Source organism: Chelonia mydas, chromosome 1, assembly GCF_015237465.2.
Source record: "Chelonia mydas isolate rCheMyd1 chromosome 1, rCheMyd1.pri.v2, whole genome shotgun sequence".
Classification (NCBI taxonomy): Eukaryota; Metazoa; Chordata; order Testudines; family Cheloniidae; genus Chelonia; species Chelonia mydas.
The window spans coordinates 210,193,938-210,216,671 of record NC_057849.1 but is presented as its reverse complement, the minus strand read 5'-3'; the positions used below and the strand labels follow the sequence as shown (position 1 = coordinate 210,216,671).

General features: G+C 41.9%; 1 protein-coding gene across 1 annotated transcript; it reads right to left on the bottom strand.

Moving 5' to 3' along the window:
• Window positions 1-3,118: 3,118 nt before the first annotated feature.
• LOC102930455 (natural killer cells antigen CD94-like) lies at window positions 3,119-15,597 on the bottom strand. Its single transcript, XM_043546655.1, has 8 exons — window positions 15,463-15,597; window positions 12,101-12,206; window positions 10,896-10,991; window positions 9,219-9,317; window positions 7,167-7,235; window positions 5,519-5,667; window positions 4,144-4,247; window positions 3,119-3,559 (listed from the first exon to the last, which is right to left on the bottom strand). The coding sequence occupies exons 1-8, from the start codon at window positions 15,535-15,537 to the stop codon at window positions 3,424-3,426; spliced, it is 834 nt and encodes a 277-aa protein (XP_043402590.1). The 5' UTR covers window positions 15,538-15,597; the 3' UTR covers window positions 3,119-3,423.
• Window positions 15,598-22,734: the final 7,137 nt, after the last annotated feature.

Below are 22,734 nucleotides of genomic sequence, written 5' to 3'. Positions count from 1 at the left end.
ACCGGCAGGACCTCTGAGACCACTTGCATTTTCCTCTTCTTTAACTCCCTTCCAAATCCCTGAAATATTTTATAACCTGGGTAGTTCCATATGATGTCATATTGTTGGTTCCAATGTCACTCATCAGCAGTGGAGATTTGCCAGATGAATTCAGAATCCTGTCCAATATTGTAGATGAATCTCATGTCTTTGCTCAAGGGAGACAGCACACCATCCTGCTGTCTCTGAGACCCTTTGCTGAATTCTCTGTCAACTCTTCTTAATATGGAATCGCTAGCAATTGTTGCCTTTAATCTTAATACAGTTGAAGAATCTGAGGCAGGACCAAGTGCAACTGGACCATCACTGACAGGTGTTTGTCTAAGCTGGTCTTAAAAATCTCCAATGACAGGGATTCCGCAATCTCCCTTAGAAGCCCATATTATTCCAGCTGAGGCCTCCTGAGTGCCAAGTCTAATGGGCTGATAACTTCCCATACCTTACATATAGCACCCCTGTTAATACACCCAGAATGATAGCAGGCTTTTTCTCAACTGCATTACATTGCTGACTCATATTCAATTTGTGATTGATTACAACCCCAAGATCCTTTTCTGCAGTACTAACACCTAGCCAGTTATTCCCCATTCAATAGTTGTACATCTGATTTTTTTTCTACTTAAGTGCAGTACTTTGTACCTGTCTTCATTGAATTTCATCTTGTTGATTCATACTAATTCTGCAGTTCTGCAATTTGTGAAGTTAATTTGAATTCTAAGCATGTCCTCGAAGGTGCTTGCAACCCTTTCGTGTCATCCACAAATTAATAAGCATACTCTCTACTTCATCATCCAATTCATTAATGAAAACGCTGTTTCTGTGTCTGGTGTTCAAGATGTATTAGGCCAGGAATCATGCTCAGCACAAATGAAAGATCAGTGTAATCCCAGGAGCATGTTGAGAGTAGATGAAGGTCTTATTGCCTACCCCACAAAAAGGAGGTTTATGGCAAACTGCTACTCAGTCAAGTTGTTCATATGAAGAGAAGATTATACTAAGACAAACATTCCCACACATAATCATGGCGGGGTCCTTCCCTCTCAGATTGAGGCATTGAGAACTTTCCTCAGTATTAGAACTGTGATCCAACTAACTTTCACTGTCCAGGAGGGATGTGGATCCACTCCACAGATAATGGGCCTGAGACCAAAATGCATTTCCTGAATCTTAACAAAAGAAAGAGCATGAAGTTTTAAACAGAGAATGAATGTTTGCCTCATCATGCTGCAGCATTGTTACATTTCAGCTAATTTTTGGTGAGAACACTGAAAAAGGAAAGATGTCAAAGTGAACATATGTTGTCTCTCTCTCAAGCTGCAGACAGTTCTAGTTCTGCTCCACTACTCCTTCCTGGTATTTAAATACCCAGGGGAGAGAAACCATCTGACTGTCCTCTTTTTCGAGTGCCACCAATTCCAACAATGGAAACAAGAATGCCGTTCAAAGGCATCGGGTTATGCCATATAGGAATTTTCTGTCAGAAGCCCTGCTCCCTGACCAGCGCACTCAGAACAGGTTACAAATAAGAAGGTGAAGAGGGGTAAAATTCTAAACTTTTACCTTTACATTAACTCATATTTGTTTACAAAACCAATTCAACATTTCCATGTGTATGTGTTTGTGTAAGTGCAACAGTAAACATTAGAAAGTGGAAGGTGCAAAAAATCAGATTGGAGGACCCTTCTGCAGTGTTTTCTGCATTCCTCAGATTCTGACTCTTCTTATACTCTAAACAAAATCAGACAAAAACAATCAACCAACCAACCAAGACTTCAAACACAGTCATTTATAGCTATTTCCACTGTGCAGAGCTTCACACTGTAATTGATGCTGCTAACTTGGTCCCCCCGCCTTACAGGAAACTGGTAGCATCCCAACAGAAATAACTGAGAGGATCAGCTCCATTATGCACAGACAATATTTCAGAAACACACAGGCTCTGTTTACACTTTGGAACTGAGCCATTAGTTATCAAATGGGTAGGGGAGAAAGGGTTTAAATACAAATGGTTCAGCATCTCCACTACATCCATGCTTCTGCTGCCCATTTGCAGGTTTCTCCTGCATCTCCAGGACCTCTGCTTTAATTCTGTAAGTTGCAATGTCCTGTGAGTACCTATTCCATTTTTCCCAGCACAACACTGAGAAGCAGAGGATTCTGGGAGATTTTGAAAGGCCACTCTTGTGCAATGGAAATTATTGGGGGGACTCCTTGACCCAGAGCTTGTCCACAGTGATTCTAAAATCATTCAAATTGGGATTGTTTGGGACCACATGGCATGTAGCGCTGTTGAAAGCAAGCCTACTTCCAACAGCATTAGGCATAAATGTAAAATCACTGGGAACACTTTGGTAAGCGGACATGGGGTGTGTCACTAGTGGGCTAGGGAGACCATAGTGTTCTTGGCATGGAACATTTCTCCAATGGAGACAAAGGGGGACTGACTGGGTCATGAGGTGTAAGGATACCTTTGCACCAGGGAGAGCTTACTGGGCTTGAGGTGGTGAAGTTAAGGAACATCCCTTTTGACCATGCCCAGTCCATGAAATATGATATAGAAGTGGGATCCTCTCCCAAAATGTGTACTTTGTGTAACAGCATGTTTCATTATTCAGTGATGTCAATGAGAACCTCTTCACTGGTGACTACAACAGCTCACAGCAGGGCTTCTCCATTGCTCTCATCTTGTACATGATGCACCTATAGGTTTGCTTAGTGATTTGAGCAGCTGGGTGGAGGGAAGGGGGAAGTGGATGGGGCAGGTGGTTTTACCAGTGTTGTGTTGGCCCCATGGACAGGGATATTGATTGCCCCTCACATCCATCTCAGTCCATCCCACCACACTTTTCAAGAACTCCTTCAAACTATTTTCCCCCCAAAAGTATTTGTAGTTTGATCAATGTTGTCCTTGTATTTGTACTGCTTCATCATGGCAATTCTTTTGTGATTGAATGAAATGCAAAAAACTAAAAAAAATAATATAAAAGGTGGCAACTAAATCAGATTTTTTTTACCAGTTTATTAAAAGAAAACTATTTGAACCAGATAGTTTATTTTAAAACAGTAATTAGTTCACTATCATTGAACTAGACAAGGAAAAAGAAACCAGATTCTAGTGGGAGGGCTCTGATCGGCTGTGAGTATCCAACAGACTTGTGGTTTATCAGATTTAACTATCTGCTTTTTACTCTGAGTGGCCATTCCCAGCTCCTTTTGAGACAGACTCATGAACAATATGTGGTCACAGCAAAATGTGTTACAATTTTACAATATGAACACAGCCTCTGAAGAGGAAAAGATAAGAGTGGTAGTATTTATTGGGGGATATTTGTCACGGTGTTTGGGATGCCCCAGTTTTCATGGTTTCCATGATCCATCTCATGCCTATATCTCAGGCTTTGGCCAAAGAACCAGCTGCTCACAAATATAGCGCTTTCCATCTTTGCATGGACGAGAGGAGAGCTCTTGACCTGTGACATATGCACAGTTCCCATCAATGTATCCTTTCTTTACTGCAAACCTATGATAGAATAAAATGTTACTTCAAGTCATTCTAGTTATATCTCTATTACTACCTTATTTTTTCAAAGGTTAAAATGTCTGTAGCTGAAACGTATGGCAAAAACAAATAATTTTAATAATAACAAAACAATTGTGGAGAAGCAGAGTGGCCATTATTAAAAAAACATCAGAAATTTGGTATTTATGAATTTGAGGGAATAACTGCATTGGCTAGAGTCAGGAGTAGTGCATCACATGCTGTGCAAACTTTTCACTTAACTGCCGGTGCACCTCTGCCATGACACAACTTCCTCTCTACTCTTCTTTTTTCTTGAATTTCTACTGCCCTCAGTTGTGCCAATGCACTCCATTTTTGACCTGCAGCACCCGCTTCCCCTCCACTTTTGGTGTTTCTTTTGATCAATACATCTCAACCTTGACTTGCACCATCCTCTGCTGATTTGGGCCCCCATAGAATTTAAAAACACATTTCAGTGATAACATACTGCACTCCTTTTTACTGAAGCTTGGGTTTCTCTCTGTCATAGCACTGTCAATTCACTTCATTGAAATTAGAAGTTTCTAGTTGTGTCTGGAACTTACCCGTCAGTGGAGAAAGCTGTGCCATTCCCCCACATCCACGGTCTGTCGGTCTTCTCACGTGACAGTCCTATCCAGTGAGAAGTTGCCAGGGGGCTAATGAAGTCCTGTACAAAGACAAAGCCAGTTCATTCCTTTCCCTGCTCATTTCATGGGTGTATGTACATCAGGTATTTGCTCATTTCACAACTGTCTGGATATCAGGTACAGTGATGTGGTTAACAGGTCCCTATGTCCAGAGGTAGCCTCATGGTTAGGGCCCTACCAAATTCACGGCCAGGAAAACTGCATCATGGACCATGAAATCTGGCCTCCCCCATGAAAGTAGGTCTTTTGTGTGCTTTTATTCTATGCTACACAGATTTCATGGGGGATACAGCATTTCTCAAACTGGGGGTCCTGACCAAAGAGGAGTTGCAGGGGGGTCGCAAGGTTTTGTTAGGTGGGTCACGGTATTGCCACCCTTCTGCTTGGCGTTCAGAGTTGGGCGGCCAGAGAGTGGCGGCTCTTGGCTGGGCGCCCAGCTCTGAAGGCAGCGCCCCGCCAGCAGCAGCACAGAAGTAAGGGTGGCAACACCACACCAGGCCACCCTTACTTCTGCGCTGCTGTTGGCAGTGGCTCTGCCTTCAGAGCTGGGATCCCGGCCACCAGCCGCCGCTCTCCAGCTGCCCAGCCCCGAAGGCAGCGCCACCGCCAGCAGCAGTGCAGAAGTAAGGGTAGCAGTACCGCAACCCCTTCCCACAATAACCTTGCGACCCTTTATGACTCCTTTTTGGGTCAGGGGCCCACCAATTACAACACCGTGTAAGTTTAGATTTAAATAGCTGAAATCATGAAATTTAGTGTTTTTAAAATCCTATGAGTGTGAAATTGAGTGAAATGGACCGTGAATTTGGTAGGGCCCTACTCATGGTTGATCAGCCCCATTAACCAACCTGATCACATTCTTCATTTCCTTCACAAGTGTTTGCTGTAGAAATTGTGACAGCTTTCTTTGTTGGTTAATCTCTATTTGCAATCTTGTTTGGAGGACAATACCTCCCCTAGATCACTTCTGAGACAGAGGAAAATGCCCGGAGTGATGTACAGGTTTTTCTTATGCTACAGTAATAGATGTACCATAAATATTAAAAATACAGGAGACATTTGGGTTTTGCTTTGTATCAGGTGCCTTTTAAATTAATTTAGGGTTCAGTTATGGCTCTAATGCTGGGAAGAGAAGAGGAGGTATGAGGTAATTTGCCTTCAAGAAAAAAAATCATCATAAAGCAAGGTACCAAATGAAGCCAAATCTCATTTTCCACAATCCTCTTTTCACTCACAAATCTTCTATCAGCTGTTTTGAATATGTAGCTTTCCAAAGAGAAAGATACTCTACCAGCTCTTCTTTGTTTTCTATCAGGAGGAGTCTGGAGCCAGAAGAAGAGCAGGCCTTTTGACTCTCCAGCCAAGGTTTGGATTCAGTAGAAAAGTGGTAACATTTCTCTCCATGGGGAAACCAGTTTTCTGGACAAAGAAACTTCCACCCTTGGAAAAAAAATACAATTTATCTTTCTTCTGTTGCTGTTACCCTTGTCCTTCCTCCCCAATTCCCTCCACTTGACTGTTTAATTTACTTATTATGGTTCGTTTGTATTAAGTTTGTCATCTCTCTCACATAGGGACTGTCTCTTATGGTGTGTTTTTACAACATCTAATATAACGGAGGCCCATATCTGATTGGGGCCTCTAGATGTTACTTTATTAGAAGTATTAAGTTCAATTTGTAATAATATATTTTCTGTTGTAGTTTGATTTTGGGTCAAGTGCATCACAAACAATCTTGAAATTCACATGGTTGCTCATATTTTGATGCTGGCATGAGGACTCTTGTTCTATAGCAAATAAAGTAATTATTACTGTGCCTACATCACTTTCCTTTTATATACAAATCCTGTTTGTTTGTTTTCCCCCTAGGGGATGTCAAGGTTCCTTCCCCACTCTGAACTCTAGGGTACAGATCTGGGGACCTGCATGAAAGACCCCCTAAACTTATTCTTACCAACTTACATTAAAACTTCCACAAGGCACAGATTTCTTTCTTGCCTTGGGAACCAGCTGAAAGCCATCTGGAGTTTATAGTGGATCACAAATTGAATATGGGCCCCCAATGTGATGGAGTTACAAAATAATTTTAATATAATTTTGGGGTGTATTAACATGTGTCATATGTAAGACATTAGAGGTAACTGTCCCTCTGTATTCAGCACTGGTAAGGCCTCAGTTTGAGTCCTATGTCCATTTCTGGGTGCCACATTTCGGAAAGATGTGGTCATATTGGCGGGACTCCAGAGGAGAGCATCAAAAATGATAATCTGACATATGAGAAAAGTTGAAAAGACTGTGCATGCTTAATGTACAGAAGAGAAGACTGGGAGGTGACAAGAAGTAATCAATTTAATCTGCAACAAGAGGAAGAATTGGGTTAGGATTAGAAAAAAACTTCCAAGTATAAGGATTTTAAAGCATTGCAATAGTCTTCCAAGGGAGGTTGTGGAATCCTCATCTTTGGGGGTTTTTAAGAACAGTTTAGACAAACACCAGTCAGGGTGATCTAGGTATATTTGGACCTGCCTCAGTGCAGGTAACTGGACTAAATGGCCACTTGAGGTCCTTCCCCGATCTACATTTCTGTGATTGTATTATTCCCTCCTGTTAACTGTTTTTTTCTTCCTACACTCCTCTCTGATGGGCTTTCAACATGTGACTTAAACCAGCTTAGCCTCCCTTATGTTCCCTTAAGACTCGCTTCTGAGTTTTTCAGTGAATGTAAAATTTTGGTAAATAAGGATAAAAAGAACTGGAATCTAATGAACCAAAATGTCATATTCTGATATCCATCAGTGTAGCAACAGTGTTGGGAATTCCATATGAAATTATTTCAGTCTAAAGTTACAGCACATTTTTAGAAGAAAAAAATTGCCCTCCTGAAGCCAATTGATGTGTATCTTTCCTGTTCAAAGCCATTGGCAGGTTTCTGTTCTTACCTTGGGTAATTTCCTGGTGCTGGGTGAGGTTATCGTGCTGTCTACATGGTACAAGGGAGATCTGAAAAACTGAAAGCCAAAGTAATATAACAATATAATGTACCCCTTAAAAGTAAATTGCAGCACAGTTTTACAGATCAATATATTGTGCTTTATAGGGACACAAAGGGCCAAGTTCTACCTGCAGTTATGCCATCGGGCAGAGTGTCTGTTATATTGCTAGAACATGTTATGTTATATGTAAAATGTCAGATACTTTTTCTTGTTAAAAGTCATCTTAAAATTAACATTTTGAACTTAACCCCCCCTGACAAAACACTGTGTGGCTGAAAATCTTGACTCTCTGAAGAGTTACAGAATATAGCAATTGAAAACCTCCTGATTTCCAACATCTGGGTTGAACACAGGTAATGTTTGTAGTGACCACAAAGCAGAAAAATCCCATTTTCCAAGTAAGACTTCAAAACAGAAAAATCAGATACTTAGGAAGAAAGTGGTAAGTGAAAAGCCCTGGAATCTTTGCAAGGAAGACCTTACACTGTGGACAGTATCAGCCCAGAGGAATGCTCACACGGGGGATGTGTTTTGGCCCATGAGGCTGAAGCCAGTGGTTTAGAACCCAGATTTATGATTCTGCAGGGGTCCAACACAATGTCTATGCTTCATATTTGTTCTGGAGGACCCTCTGCCCCTTCTAGCTCTAGGGAGATGTGGCCAGTTGGAGTTGTTATGCCAGAGGCTTGTCAGCTGCAGTTGTCCCTAGAAACTCTGCAAAGGGGGTCCCCGGTTTGGGTGTGTGTGAGGGAGAGAATGTGAAAGAATCCAGCTGGTGTCCATACCAAGCCCCCTAAAGCCATAATTAGGCATCTAAATAAGTGGCCCGATTTTCACAGGAGCTAAGCATTGCAGCTCTTTACTGACTTACACCTCATGAGATTTACTCTCCAGCAGTTACACAAGGAGTACAGTAACTCCTCACTTAAAGTCATCCTAGTTAACGTCGTTTCATTGTTACCTTGCTTATCAGTTAGGGAACATGCTTGTTTAAAGTTGGTCAGTGCTCCCTTATAACGTTGTTTGGCAGCCGCCTGCTTTGTCCACCGCTTGCAGAAAGAGCAGCCCGTTGGAGCTAGTTGGTGGGGGCTTGGAACCAGGGTGGACCGGCAGCCCCCCATCAGCTCCCAGCTCCCCTAAATTCCCTGTGCGGCAGCCGCCCAGCAGGCTATCAATTGCCGGGCAGTTCAGCTGTCCCGACCCCCTCTGCCGTGTGCTGCTCCTGCCCTCTGCCTTGGAGCTGCCCCAGGGAGCCTCCTGCTTGCTGTGCAAGATGGGGGGAAAAGGGATGCTAATGTCAGAGTATGCCCTTCTTCCTGCTCCTGACCCCTGCTCCTTTACCCCATCGGGCCATCTCCACAGAGCAGGGGGGACATGACCAGTCTCAGGATGGAGGGAGCTTGCTGGCAGCAGCTGCTGTATCAACTTGCTGATCTACTTAAAAAGTCAATGTACTTAGAGTGCGGTCAGCATACTTAAAGGGGCAATGCACATCTCTCTTTCTCTCTCACACATGGTGTGTGTCTCTGTCTCTCTCTGCCATGCTGTCTCCCCTCCCTCCATTCCTGCTGCCTTGTAGAGTGTGGGGCTACATTAAGAACAATGTGTTAACCCTTGAGGGCTCAGCCGAGTGCTAGTTCATTATTTAGCAATAAAGCATTCCCTGAGACATATCCCACCCTCTTCCACCCTCTGACTCCACCACCTCAACCAAGCTTCACAATCATCATTGCTGTGTACAGTATTAAATTGTTTAAAACTTATACTGTGTATATGTGTGTGCATATATATATATAATATAGTCTTTTGTCTGGCAAAAAAAATTTCCCTGGAACTTAACCCCACCATTTACATTAATTTTTATGGGGAAATTGGATTCGCTTAACATCATTTCGCTTAAAGTAGCATTTTTCAGAAATATAACTACAAAGTTAAGCGAGGAGTTACTGTATGTCAGCACAGAATCTGGTGCTCAATATCTTCTTTGCTCAAGCTTACCATTTGCAGCCAAAACCCCCACTGCTATGACCAAAGCCAAACAGAAGATCCCCAAAATCCCTGCTATAAGCCTCCATGCAGGAGATGGAGCAGAAGAATCTGAGAGAGAGAAAAGGGAGAAGTACAGAATTATATGGGGGAAGGCTTTTAAATCCCAAACTAGGCATAAGCAATTCGTATTCTCTGTGTTAGTGAAATGCAGCTCAACCACACACAAGTATTCATTCTCCTCCCCCTACCTTCACCTATACCTATATTCAGATTTGTCAGAACAAGTTGTTAGGGCTCTTGAACTATGGAATGAAAACTCTTGCCCTGTTCAAAGTTATACAGGTCAAGATATCCGGAGAACAGGATCTAGCCTTAACAAAGCCTTAGTCAGGAGGCAGACTGTTTTATATGGGACTTGATGGCAACAGAACTGTGTTCTGGGGTCCTAATAGAATACCATTAAGGTATATTCCTTCCACCTTCTCACTTATATGGAGCTTTTCAACTGTAGCACTTAAAAAGGTAGGAAACTATTATCCCCATTTTACAGATGGGGAAATTGAAACAGAGAGAGGTGAAGTGCTTTCCCAGGCTTACCAAGGGAGTGAATAAACCCAACTCTCCTGGCTGCCAGTTAGAAGCCCTGTGCAGTGGTCCAAACTGCTTCTATGAAGCGGTTTATAAAAGAGGGGAAGCATTATGTTCATTCACTGCTAGTACCGTGTACACTCATTAAGGTGGGGTAAGGATAAGGAGGCTGAGAACAAGGGAGTTCTCGGAAGAATAAAAAGGGCTCCCCCTTCCCTCTTGGGAGCTCCACCTTCAAGGGCACCTTAAAAATAGCATTAAGGGCTCAACTGTGCCTTTTCGGACAGCCCCATGTTGGGCCAGTGTGGAGCCCCCACCAGCAGAAAGTCTAGGTGGGGACTGTGTCTTCTGCGGCACAGTCCCTCCGCGAGCTCTCACGTGTGCAAGGGGAGAGCACTCACGGCACCATCTTATAGGATGGTGGAGCTGCTCCCCTGTGTTACCTCGTGGGGGAGGCAGTGATGGTGCTAGTCCATTGTGGGCTCTAAACAGGGGTATTTTATGCCCTAATTCTAAATCAGGAAAGTTTTTATAATAAAAAGTGAATGGGGACCCCATGGAGCTGGTCAGGGACCTAAGCAATTGCTTAGTCTGCTTATGTCTAGCGCTGGCTCTGGGGGTGGGGGCTAGATAAGGCCATAGTTGTATTTCTCCCTCCATCCACTTTGGGGTGGCCAATGCCTCTGTACATTCTAGGAGGGAACAATCCCTGCAGCTGGGAAGAGAATATCTGGCCAATGCATTTGGGGATAGAAGGCAGGGCATGCCTAGTACCCTCTGCTCCTCTCCCTGCAAACATTCATACAGCAGCTGAGAACAATATGGCCCAATTCCCTGTATTACATAGATACATAGCACTGCTCTGAATTTATTTGTAAGGATTAATTTTATATCTTAATATAAAGAATGTGCAAGGAAGCCAGGTGGATAATGCTTGTGGCATCTTAGCCATTGATTGTATTGATTTTGTGTATTTAAATCCTGATTCTTTATATGGAGTTTTGCTTTTAATGTTCTCATCCAGTTCAAGGAAGGTGTTAGACGATGGACAGTTAAATAGTAGTATGTGTGGAGTCAGCAGCATGTAGCTCACAGTACCTTTGCCCTGGGGGTTCGTAGTCGTTCGTCTCCTCTGCTGCTCAGAAGCATTATGGCATTTCAGTTCTGTGTAGGTCACCACCTCCTCGTTTATTTCTAGTGGGTTATAGCATAGAAACAGTGAATTTCATTCATTGCACTGACAAAAGTCGACAGATCTGATTACAATCTATAGAGCTATAAAACTGTCACTGCAGTATGTAGGACATGGCAGAACTTTGGTATTAAAAGGTTTTGTCCCAAAGCACAATGGTCTGCAGTAGCCTGTCAGTATACTGGGGTCAACCAACCAACATCTGTGAATTCAGCGTATGCATCTTATCAGCTTGTTTCCAATATCTGATTCCTATTCAGAGTCTTACCCAAAAGTGTTGTAACATCTAAAGTTGTTCAAGTGTCTTATATAACTCTTCATACGTACACTATTATCAGAAAATTACAGCTAAAAAGCTAAGAATTAAAAGTTATGGAAATATCCAGTTAAAATAATGTATCTGTTTGACTACCCTTGACACATTCATTCTGCTAATGACAAGCTTGAAATGTAAAATTTCAAAAAACCCATTTTTTTCTGTTTTTTAAAGAGCATTTTTAAATGTCATCTTCTCAGAAACTAACTGCTCAACTTCTTGGATGCTCAGTGGAAATCCTCTGTAGCTCAGGAATTTCTCTGCTGGACAGGAATGATCTTAAGGCTCTGGGATGGTAAATAAATGTGGACAATTAAGGATCACTCATGACTTCATGATATTGAAGGCAAAGCATAGAAAAAATGGTAATTTATTCACATACAAATAGGTTTCAGAAAGGAGAGAAGAATTCACACGTCATCTTTTTTGATCCTCCAACCACAAGGCATGACTTAAAGAGACCGTGTCTCCTTGATCACAGGGCAAATCAACAACAGCCATTGACATGGACTGGTTTGCGATAACACAATCACAGAACTGTGTTCCAGGGGTCCAAAGGTACGATAACTTTTGCTCCCCATGCCTGAATACAGTGTACCATTCTAGGAGCATTTCAGTGCCTGACAGATGTTAACAAATTATTAAAATAACTGTGCCTGACACTGAAGAAAAAGCTAATAATATAAGTAGATAAGGTCAGGTACTATGTGTACAGCTCAAGGAAGAGATTTAACATGGAAAATAAAATATCAGTAATAGCAGATATGGTCTCAAATGCTTACAAACATACCACACCTTTGTCCCTGGTGTTCTTAGGTGCCTTTTTCTTCTGCTCCTTGGAAAGAGTTTGAAATTTTAGGTCTACATAGGTCACTGCCTGCTCACTCATTTCTGGTGCATTCTGAGATAGAAAAGTTGGGTTCAGTAGAGTGAGATGAAAAATGGGATCAGAAGGAAACTGATACATGTACTAAGGAAGAACAACAGCAATCGTCAGGATCTAATAGCAGAATAACTGAGGGTTTGGAAGAACCAAGCCTCCTTCTCACTGCACTGGGAATGTGGCACATAGTTCTGAATGGGGAACACATTAATACACACTGACAAACTAGAGGGATTCAGAAAAGAAAAACAAACAAATAAATAAAACCCCGCAGGGACAGATTTAGGAGTTTCAAAGATAGAGCTACAATTTCACTTGCTCTGGCAGTGGAGGGAGGGTGGACACAATCTGGCTCCTAATGCTGGAGAACTCAATCGTTAGTGGCAACAGTTAGCTCTGCCAGTAGCAAAAGAGCCCCCAGTCAGACAATTTCTGGGTAATGCGGGAACTGGATTGTGGCCCCCTCCCCTTGCTGACAGGGATGGCTGTGCTGGGGGAAATGCTGACAGCACATGTCAAACATGTGCAATATTACAAGGGATGCCCCTCTCTGCTCTCCCTTTAGGTTTCTAGAGGCCCTGTTTTATACCAATGACTTTAATAGGGATTGTGCACCTAAATCATTTAGGCACTTTTGTTAAAAATCCCACCCTTAGGTACCTATATATGGATTTAGGAACAAAACTTTATACTCCAGTGCCTCCAAGAACTGACACTTGATTGGCGCACCTCCTCCATCTGCTCCTCCCCTTGTGTGATATCCTTTAGTACTATGCACACTGAGTTCGAGTACAGAGTCACAGGACCAAGTTATGTATGAGACAGCCCTGTGTACATCTGGCATAATTCCATGGGAATCAGTGGAGTTAGTCCAGATTTACACAGTCCAAAAGAGGTCAGAATGTGGCCTCATGCTGCAGAGATAGAAGTGAAGATGTCAGTCCCATATTAATGTCATTTATTTCATCCTTTGGAAGTCTGTAACAAGGATAATGCAGCAGACTGGAACGGTTAAGAGACCCCTGACTCTCACATGGCAGGGAAGAACAGGAATCAGGGTCCAGAAAGGTCACAGGGGAAAGGAGTCCTCTTTCCCATTGGCTGGTTGAGGCAGGGAAGCCTCTGAGGATTATGAGCAGTGTTTTCAGTTGAGTTATTTTTCTCATTTTTGTTTGTTCTCATTGTTGTAAACAATAAAGAAGGGGATGAAAAGGGACTTGGGCCTGGAGATTGCTTCCCTTCTCTAGCCTGTGAAATAGAGACCCTCTTCCCCACCCCCACCCCCCATGGTCTATACAACAATCCTGCATTGAAAACAGACTGGGGCTTATATTTTCATATGTTTATCGTAGGATTCTGTCTAGAGCTTTATCTAGTCTAATTTTAAATGTTTCTTGCAGAGGGATTTCCACCCCTTACCTTGGGAAACATATTTGTCTTACCTCCCTCCCTTTACACCTAGCTCTACAACCTCACACCACTCTGAGCGATCTATTTCCTCTTTGATGCTGATACACTTTCAATATTTCTAAACAGTTATTGTGCATCCCCTTTAAGTCATGGTTTGCACAAAGTTCACTATACACACTTAGTTCTTCCATCTTTTGTTTATAAGTCAATCCCTCCAGCCCCTTTAATAAAGTTCATGTCTTTTCTCTGAATTCCTTCAAAACTTCCAACCACTTTCTGCCTTTTTTTTAATTATTTTTTTAAAAGCCATGTTTATCTAAATCTTTGGATTAGGGACCATGGCCAAAATGTTCAAAAATTGGTGCTAAACATTAAGCTTCCAAGTCTATGTGTGGGTGCCTATTTAAGCAGCCAGATTTTCAAAAGTGCTGAGCACCCAGTACTAACCATAGACTTCAGAGGGGCTGATGGGTGCTCAATATTTTTTAACATAAATCTACTTTCAGATGCCTATATATATTAATTTAGGAACCTAAGTTCAGACACCCATTTTTAAGAACATAAGACCATAAGAATGGCCATACTGGGTCAGACCAAAGGTCCATCTAACCCGGTGTCCTATCTTCCGACAGTGGCCAATGCCAGGTACTTCAGAGGGAATGAACAGAACAGGTAAATCATCAAGTGATCCATTCCCTGTCACCCATTCTCAACTTCTGGCAAACAGAGGCAAGGTACACCATTCCTGCCCATCCTGGCTAATAGCCATTGATGGACCTATCCTCCATGAATTTTTTGAAAATCTTGGGCCATCTCCCTTATATTCTGTACAGATAGCTACACACTAGGTGTTCAACAAATAAACAATAAAATACTAATAATAATGACTCAAAATGGAAGTGCACAGAATTGAGTGTGGTATTCTAGGTACACTCTCATCAGAGCCATAGAGAGACAATCCTGTAACATAGTGCATCTACATATGAACAAAATGTTATTTACCTTTTTGGAAACATAACACATTGCAAGTACATGTTTAATCTGTTCTCCATTCTCACTCCTAGATTTCTTTCATCATTACTGACTTCCATTGCTCCCTACCACTGAATAGTCGTGTTGGATTATTACATCAGATGTTACAGTTTTAATATAATGTTCTGCTTATTTTGCTAAACTTTCCAGATGTGTTTGGATTATCTATCTGATCTTGTTTGTGTTTGCAACAACCCTCCATTTAGCATCATCTGAGAATTACATGACATTAGTTTACATTACATTAACAGGCTATGTACTCCAGTTTCCAGACTATTTATGAAGATAAAGATGATAAATAACAAAGATCCTGACACTAAACTCAGTCTATTTCCATTTATCATTACACTTTTTTCACAGTACTTCAACCAGTTTTTAATTCAGTGATAATGTTCTTATCCAAGACTATTTGAAGTAATTTGCTAAGTAAGATTTCTTGAGAAACACTGTCAAATTCCTTACTAAAAATTAAGATATTAGATCTCTGGTCTTCCCCAGTTTATGCTGATCTGCTAGATTTGCCATATACAATTAGATAATCTACATACTGCACCAGAGATGCATAAAATACAGAAATGTAGAATTCTAACACCTGTGATAACAAATCCTTCAACAGTCACTTATTACAAATAATAATAATGAAATGGTACTATATTTCATACTGTCTCTTAACTTGTACTCAGAAGAAAAATATTGTACAGGAGGCAGACATATGTCTATTCGAGAATCACTAATTTCACTGATTTCTTGAAGTATATCAAAGTAATAAACTATGCCTCTTACAACTACATGCTCTAACAATGACAGTCCCTGAAGAATGTGGAACTCATACCTTTGTAGCTCTTTGATAGGAGGCTGCCGGGCAGGAACTAGACCTTGAAGTGCCACAAATGGTTTTGTCCTTCATGAAAATCCCTTGAGGATGGAGAGAGACAGTCCGGGGTCACCCTGTCACTGCCTTGTAAGGAGATGGACAACAGGAGCTGAGAGAGGAAGAATTATTCACACTACAATGGCCCATCTGAAACTGCACAGGAAGTTCTCACTCTGGTAGTTTGAAATGCGCTGCCCCCTCACAAAGCGCTCACAGGAACTTCTCTTTTTATAGATTTACCTGTGAATTTAATCTGCTTAAGGTCACTTAAATATTGAATTTATTATGCAAGGTTGTCTAAGCAACCAATGATCAGCTCGTGTCTCTGTACTTCTTAAAACATGGGGTGAGATTCTTCTGTCAGTTATTCTGGTGTAAACCCAGAGTAACTCCAATGAAGTGAATGCATTCACTCCCTATTTATACTGATATGAATGAAATCAGAGTCTAGCCTGTGGTCTCTGTGTTCAAGTTCCCTACCTGACTTACCAGGGAGGCAAGCGTAGCCCAGTGGAGAGCTGAGTGCTCTTCCTGGCTTTATCATGGAACTGTGGACTGTGGCCAAGACACTTCCATTATCTGGAAGACAATGAAGCTATTTGGTACAAGAAGAACAATCCCCAGTGTTTGCCTGAATCATAACTAGGGGTCTACCAAATTTGCAGCCGTGAAAATCACATCACGGACACGGAAATCTGGTCTCCAGGCACTCAGTTCTGAAGGCAAAACCATGGCACGCTTACTTCTCTGCAGCTGTTAGCAGGCCAGGGCTGCCTCACAACATTTTGGCACCTGAGGCAGGGAGCTCAAATGACGCCTCCATGCCCCCTCGCTTGGGCCCCTCTTCCTGTTCTACTCCTCTCATGGTACTGCTCTGCTACCTACCCCAATAAAGGAGAACTAACAACTTAAAATGCCTTGTTCAAAAATTTTAAGTAACACTTAACTTTCAAACGCCTGAACAGCAAATGTAACTTTTCGTGTCTGCATAGTAAACACTGGCATTTTTAACTGTTTGAATAATCAAAGTGGTGCTTTCCATACCTTGGTTGTAAAGATTTGAACTGCTTCCTGAAAGTCCACAGTCTGGGCCAGCTCATGCTACATTGAGATGATTGCAAGGCCGACCAGCCTCTCCTGTGTCATTGTGGAGCATAGATGTGTTTTTATTAACTTCAGCTTGGAGAAGCTGCGTTCTCCACTGGCAACTGTTACAGGAAGTGTTAGAAGTATGCGCAGAGCAACAAAAGCATTTGGAAAGAGGGTGGTCATCTTATTTGTGCACATGAGCTGATCCAGAGAATAGAAGGGTGTGCTGTCTTCCAGGTGCTAAGATACGGGATGTAGACCTGGGGTTGAAAGGGATCCTAAAGGGAGCAGGAAAGAATCCCCTAATTATCCTTCATGTGGGAATAAATGATACGGCTAGATTCTCACTGGAAAGTATTAAGGGAGACTATGCTAGGCTGGGGAAGACGCTTAAGGAAATCAAGGCTCAGGTGATCTTTAGTGGGATTCTGCCTGTTCCTAGAAAAGGGCAGCAAAAGGGTGACAAGATTATGACTATCAACAGATGGCTTAGGCAGTGGTGCTATAATGAGGACTTTGGGATGTATGGCCACTGGGAGGCATTCATGGACAGAGGACAGTTCTCTCGGGATGGACTTCATCTGAGTAGGGAAGGAAACAGACTTCTAGGATGGAGGCTGGCACAACTGATTAAGAGAGCTTTAAACTAGGAATTTGGGGAAGATGGTTGGGAGATGTCCAGGTAATCTCCAAGCCAGATTTTAGCATTCAGAGGGAAGAAAACGAAGTAAAAAAGGATACAGCTGTGGGTAGGAGAATGTATATAAGGAGGAAGGGCAGTGTGGATACAAGTCTAATAGGTTATACTGGCTGTAGAATGACCGTGCCTAAAAGGGCACAGAATGTGAGCGAGGCCAAACAGGAAAAATTAAGATGTTTGTACACCAATACGAGGAGCCTAGGTAACAAAATGGAGGAACTAGAGCTACTGGTGCAGGAAGTGAAACCAGATATTATAGGGGTAACAGAAACATGGTGGAATAGTAGTCATGACTGGACTACGGGTATTGAAGGGTATGTGCTGTTTAGGAAAGACAGAAATAAAGGTAAAGGTGGTGGAGTAGCATTGTATATCAATGATGAGGTAGAATGTAAAGAAATAAGAAGCGATGGAATGGATAAGACAGAGTCCGTCTGGGCAAAAATTACATTGGAGAAGAAAACTATTAAAGCCTCCCCTGGGATAGTGCTTGGGGTGTGCTATAGTCCGCTGGGATCTAATTTGGATATGGATAGAGCTCTTTTTAATGTTTTTAATGAAGTAAATACTGATGGAAACTGCGTGATCATGGGAGACTTTAACTTCCCAGATATAGACTGGAGGACGAGTGCTAGTAATAATAATAGGGCTCAGATTTTCCTAGATGCGATAGCAGATGGATTCCTTCAGCAAGTAGTTGCTGAACCGACTAGAGGGGATGCCATTTTAGATTTGGTTTTGGTGAGTAGTGAGGACCTCATAGAAGAAATGGTTGTAGGGGATAATCTTGGTTCAAGCGATCATCAGCTAATTCAGTTCAAACTGAACGGAAGGATTAACAAAAATAAATCTGCAACTAGGGTTTTTGATTTCAAAAGAGCTGACTTTAAAAAATTAAGGAAATTAGTAAGGGAAGTGGATTGGACTGAAGAATTTATGGATCTAAAGGCAGAGGAGGCCTGGGATTACTTTAAATCAAAGCTGCAGAAGCTGTCGGAAGCCTGCATCCCAAGAAAGGAGGGAAAATTCATAGGCAGGAGTTGTAGACCAAGCTGGATGAGCAAGCATCTCAGAGAGGTGATTAAGAAAAAGCAGAAAGCCTACAGGGAGTGGAAGATGGGAGGGATCAGCAAGGAAAGCTACCTTATTGAGGTCAGAACATGTAGGGATAAAGTGAGACAGGCTAAAAGTCAAGTAGAGTTGGACCTTGCAAAGGGAATTAAAACCAATATTAAAAGGTTCTCTAGCCATATAAATAAGAAGAAAACAAAGAAAGAAGAAGTGGGACGCTAAACACTAAGGATGGAGTGGAGGTCAAGGATAATCTAGGCATGGCCCAATATCTAAACAAATACTTTGCCTCAGTCTTTAATAAGGCTAAAGAGGATCTTAGGGATAATGGTAGCATGAAAAATGGGAATGAGGATATGGAGGTAGATATTACCATATCTGAGGTAGAAACGAAACTCGAACAGCTTAATGGGACCAAATCGGGGGGCCCAAATAATCATCTTCCAAGAATATTAAAGGAATTGGCACAAGAAATTGCAAGCTCACAAGCAAGAATTTTTAATGAATCTGTAAACTCAGGGGTTGTACCATATGATTGGAGAATTGATAACATAGTTCCTGTTTTTTTAAGAAAGGAAAAAAAAGTGATCCGGGTAACTACAGGCCTGTTAGTTTGACATCTGTAGTATGCAAGGTCTTGGAAAAAATTTTGAAGGAGAAAGTAATTAAGGACATTGAAGTCAATGGTAAATGGGACAAAATACAACATGGTTTTACAAAAGGTAGATCGTGCCAAACCAACCTGATCTCCTTCTTTGAGAAAGCAACAGATTTTTTAGACAAAGGAAATGCAATGGATCTAATTTACCTAGATTTCAGTAAGGTGTTTGATACCGTGCCTCATGGGGAATTATTAGTTAAATTGGAAAAGATGGGGATCAATATGAAAATTGAAAGTTGAATAAGGAATTAGTTAACAGGGAGACTACCGCGGGTCCTACTGAAAGGTGAACTGTCAGGCTGGAGGGAGGTTACCAGTGGAGTTCCTCAGGGATCAGTTTTGGGACCAATCTTATTTAATCTTTTTATTACTGACCTCGGCACAAAAAGTGGGAGTGTGCTAAGAAAGTTTGCAGATGATACAAAGCTGGGAGGTATTGCCAATTTAGAGAAGGACCGGGAAATCATACAGGAAGATTTGGATGACCTTGTAAACTAGAGTAATAGTAATAGGATGAAACTTAATAGTGAGAAGTGTAAGGTTATGCATTTAGGGATTAATAACAAGAATTTTAGTTATAAACTGGGGACACATCAATTAGAAGTAATGGAGGAGGAGAAGGACCTTGGAGTATTGATTGATCAAAGGATGACTATGAGCCGCCAATGTGATATGGCTGTGAAAAAAGCTAATGTGGTCTTGGGATACATCAGGCGAGGTATTTCCAGTAGAGATAAGGAGGTTTTAGTACTGTTATACAAGGCACTGGTGAGACCTCACCTGGAATACTGTGTGCAGTTCTGGTCTCCCAGGATGAATTCAGACTGGAACAGGTACAGAGAAGGGCTACTAGGATGATCCGAGGAATGGAAAACCTGTCTTATGAAAGGAGACTCAAGAAGCTTGGCTTGTTTAGCCTAACTAAAAGAAGGTTGAGGGGAGATATGATTGCTCTCTATAAATATATCAGAGGGATAAATACCGGAGAGGGAGAGGAATTATTTAAGCTCAGTATCAATGTGGACACAAGAACAAATGGATATAAACTGGTCATTGGGAAGTTTAGACTTGAAATTAGATGAAGGTTTCTAACCATCAGAGGAGTGAAGTTTTGGAATAGCCTTCCAAGGGAAGCACTGGGGGCATAAGACCTATCTGGCTTCAAGATTAAACTCGATAAGTTTATGGAAGAGATGGTATGATGGGATAACATGATTTTGGTAATTAATTGATCTTTAAATATTCATGGTAAATAGGACCAATGGCCTGTGATGGGATGTTAGATGGGGTGGGATCTGAGTTACTACAGAGAATTCTTTCCTGGGTGTCTGGCTGGTGAATCTTGCCCATATGCTCAAGGTTTAGCTGATCGCCATATTTGGGGTCGGGAAGGAATTTTCCTCCAGGGCACATTGGAAGAGGCCCTGGAGGTTTTTCGCCTTCCTCTGTAGCATGGGGCACAGGTCACTTACTAGAGGATTCTCTGCTCCTTGAAGTCTTTAAACCACGATTTGAGGACTTCAATAGCTCAGATATAGGTGAGAGGTTTTTTGCAGGGGTGGGTGGGTGAGATTCTGTGGCCTGTGTTGTGCAGGAGGTTGGACTAGAATGATCATAATGGTCCCTTCTGACCTCAGTATCTATGAATCTATATATTCCAGAACAGCCTTTGGAGTTGATCCTGCTGAAATGTATCTTGAAAGGGCTTTCAGTTCATCACCTAAATCACTCGCATCAATATCGCACATGTCATCATGTGTCAACACTGTCTCTAGTGCCCTGCATTGCTGGTGTAGGTCTTCTTCAGGTATAGTGAGGAGTTTTTGAATATCATACAACATCTCAAATATACTGCTGTGTTCCTTGAGCTGCATGAAACGTTCTTCAACAGACTGTATTGCACAATCTAGCACCTCATTAAAGAATTCAGCTTTGAATTGTTGTTTGGGGTCTTTTATGGGATTATCCTGTTCCTCGTAATCAAAATGTCTTCTTCTTCGGTGACTTGTATTCTTGAATGGGTGGGAAAATAGCTTGTGTGAAGTTCCTCTGCCAACTTCTGTGCACTCTTCAAAATGTTTTGAAATCCCTCATCTGACCGGTAATACTGTAGGTATGACTTTGCTTTGTCCAGATGTTCCATTGCTCCAGATATGTCAAGGTCAACACCTTGGAGTCTCTCGCTTACAACATTTATTTCAAACAGTATGTCATGCCACAACACTAAGCCACACAGACATTTGAAGTTATGTATGTTTCTGGTGATTCCATTTCCCTCTGCCACTGTTCTCCCACGAACAGTTCCTGTCATAGCATTATCCTCCATAATGGCAACTATGGCATCATCTATCTTCCCAATTTGGTGTTTGATAGGCTTTATTGCCTCCACTCAACTTTCCCATCATGTGGCACTCAGTGGTTTCAGTGTCAGAGAGGATGTTTCTGGATGTTGCTTCAAAATTTGCCATCGATGAGTTGATGCAGAGAAAAATACATAGATGCTTTGAATTACATTAAAAAATTCAGCAGCCTCACTAGAAGCTGATGCTGCATCACTGACCACCAAGTTCAATGAATGAGAACTGCATGGCACAAAAAAAGCTTGAGGGTTTAACTCTCGGATCCATGTCTGCACTCCTCTGTTCTTTCCTCTCATGTTGGTACCATTATCGTAGCCCTGAGCTCTCATGTCAGCTATCGCAATTCCCATATCTTCCAGCTTTTTAAGAAGCATATTTGTCATACCAGCACCTATAGTATCATCAATGTCAATAAATTCTAGAAAATTCTCTCTGACAGTCACCATTGTAGGGACATTTTCACTAGGTTCTGTTGTTGTTACAAAATGCACCATTAAAGTCATTTGTTCCGTATGGCTGATCTCAGGTGTGCAGTCCAGAATAACAGAGTAATATATTGCTGACTTCAGATCTGCCACAATCTTCTGTTTGACTTTTGTTGCCAGTAAATGTATGATCTCATTTTGAAATGTTTTTTCCAAGGTAATGGTGTGCGTACATTTCTTGGGTGGTGACTCTTCTTAGATGCTCCTGGAGTACAGCATCAAACTCAGCCATCAGCTCCACAGTGTTAAGGAAGCTTCCATTGTTTGGCACATACAGCTGATCTGAAGTGCCACGCAGTGCTAGATTTTGTGTAGCAAGCATTCTCACAATGGCAATGAGCCTTTTCAGAACACTTTGCCAGTAAAGAGATTCTGATGCAATCTTCTCTTGATGCTAATCATCTATGGTGGCCTTTAACCTTAGTCTCATCTCAAGCTCTTTCCACCGATAGAATGCTCTCTGGTGATTTGTTGCCTTCTCATGGCATGCCAGATTTCTAGCCAGATTTTTCCAGTCCTTTGTTCCTGTAGAACCCAATGTGGCTGGAACATTAGACTGGAAGAGTTTGCAACAAAAACAGTATGCAGCATTCTGGGGTTTTGAGTACATAAGCCATGGCCTCTCCACTTTGTCACCATTGGGGATTTCACACCAGTAATGTGTGGGATGGAAACTTCTATTTTCATTGTCTTTGGGGAACATGAAGTTTTTCACTTGCTGCAGCCCATGCAGTACAAGGAAGTCCCTCAGGCTACTGCTCAAGTGGGTCCACAGTCCTGGATCATCTAGACTTAAGGAACTAAACTCAGCAGCAGCTGTTTCTTGTGCCTCCACCACACTCTCCTCTGATCTACACTTTTCTT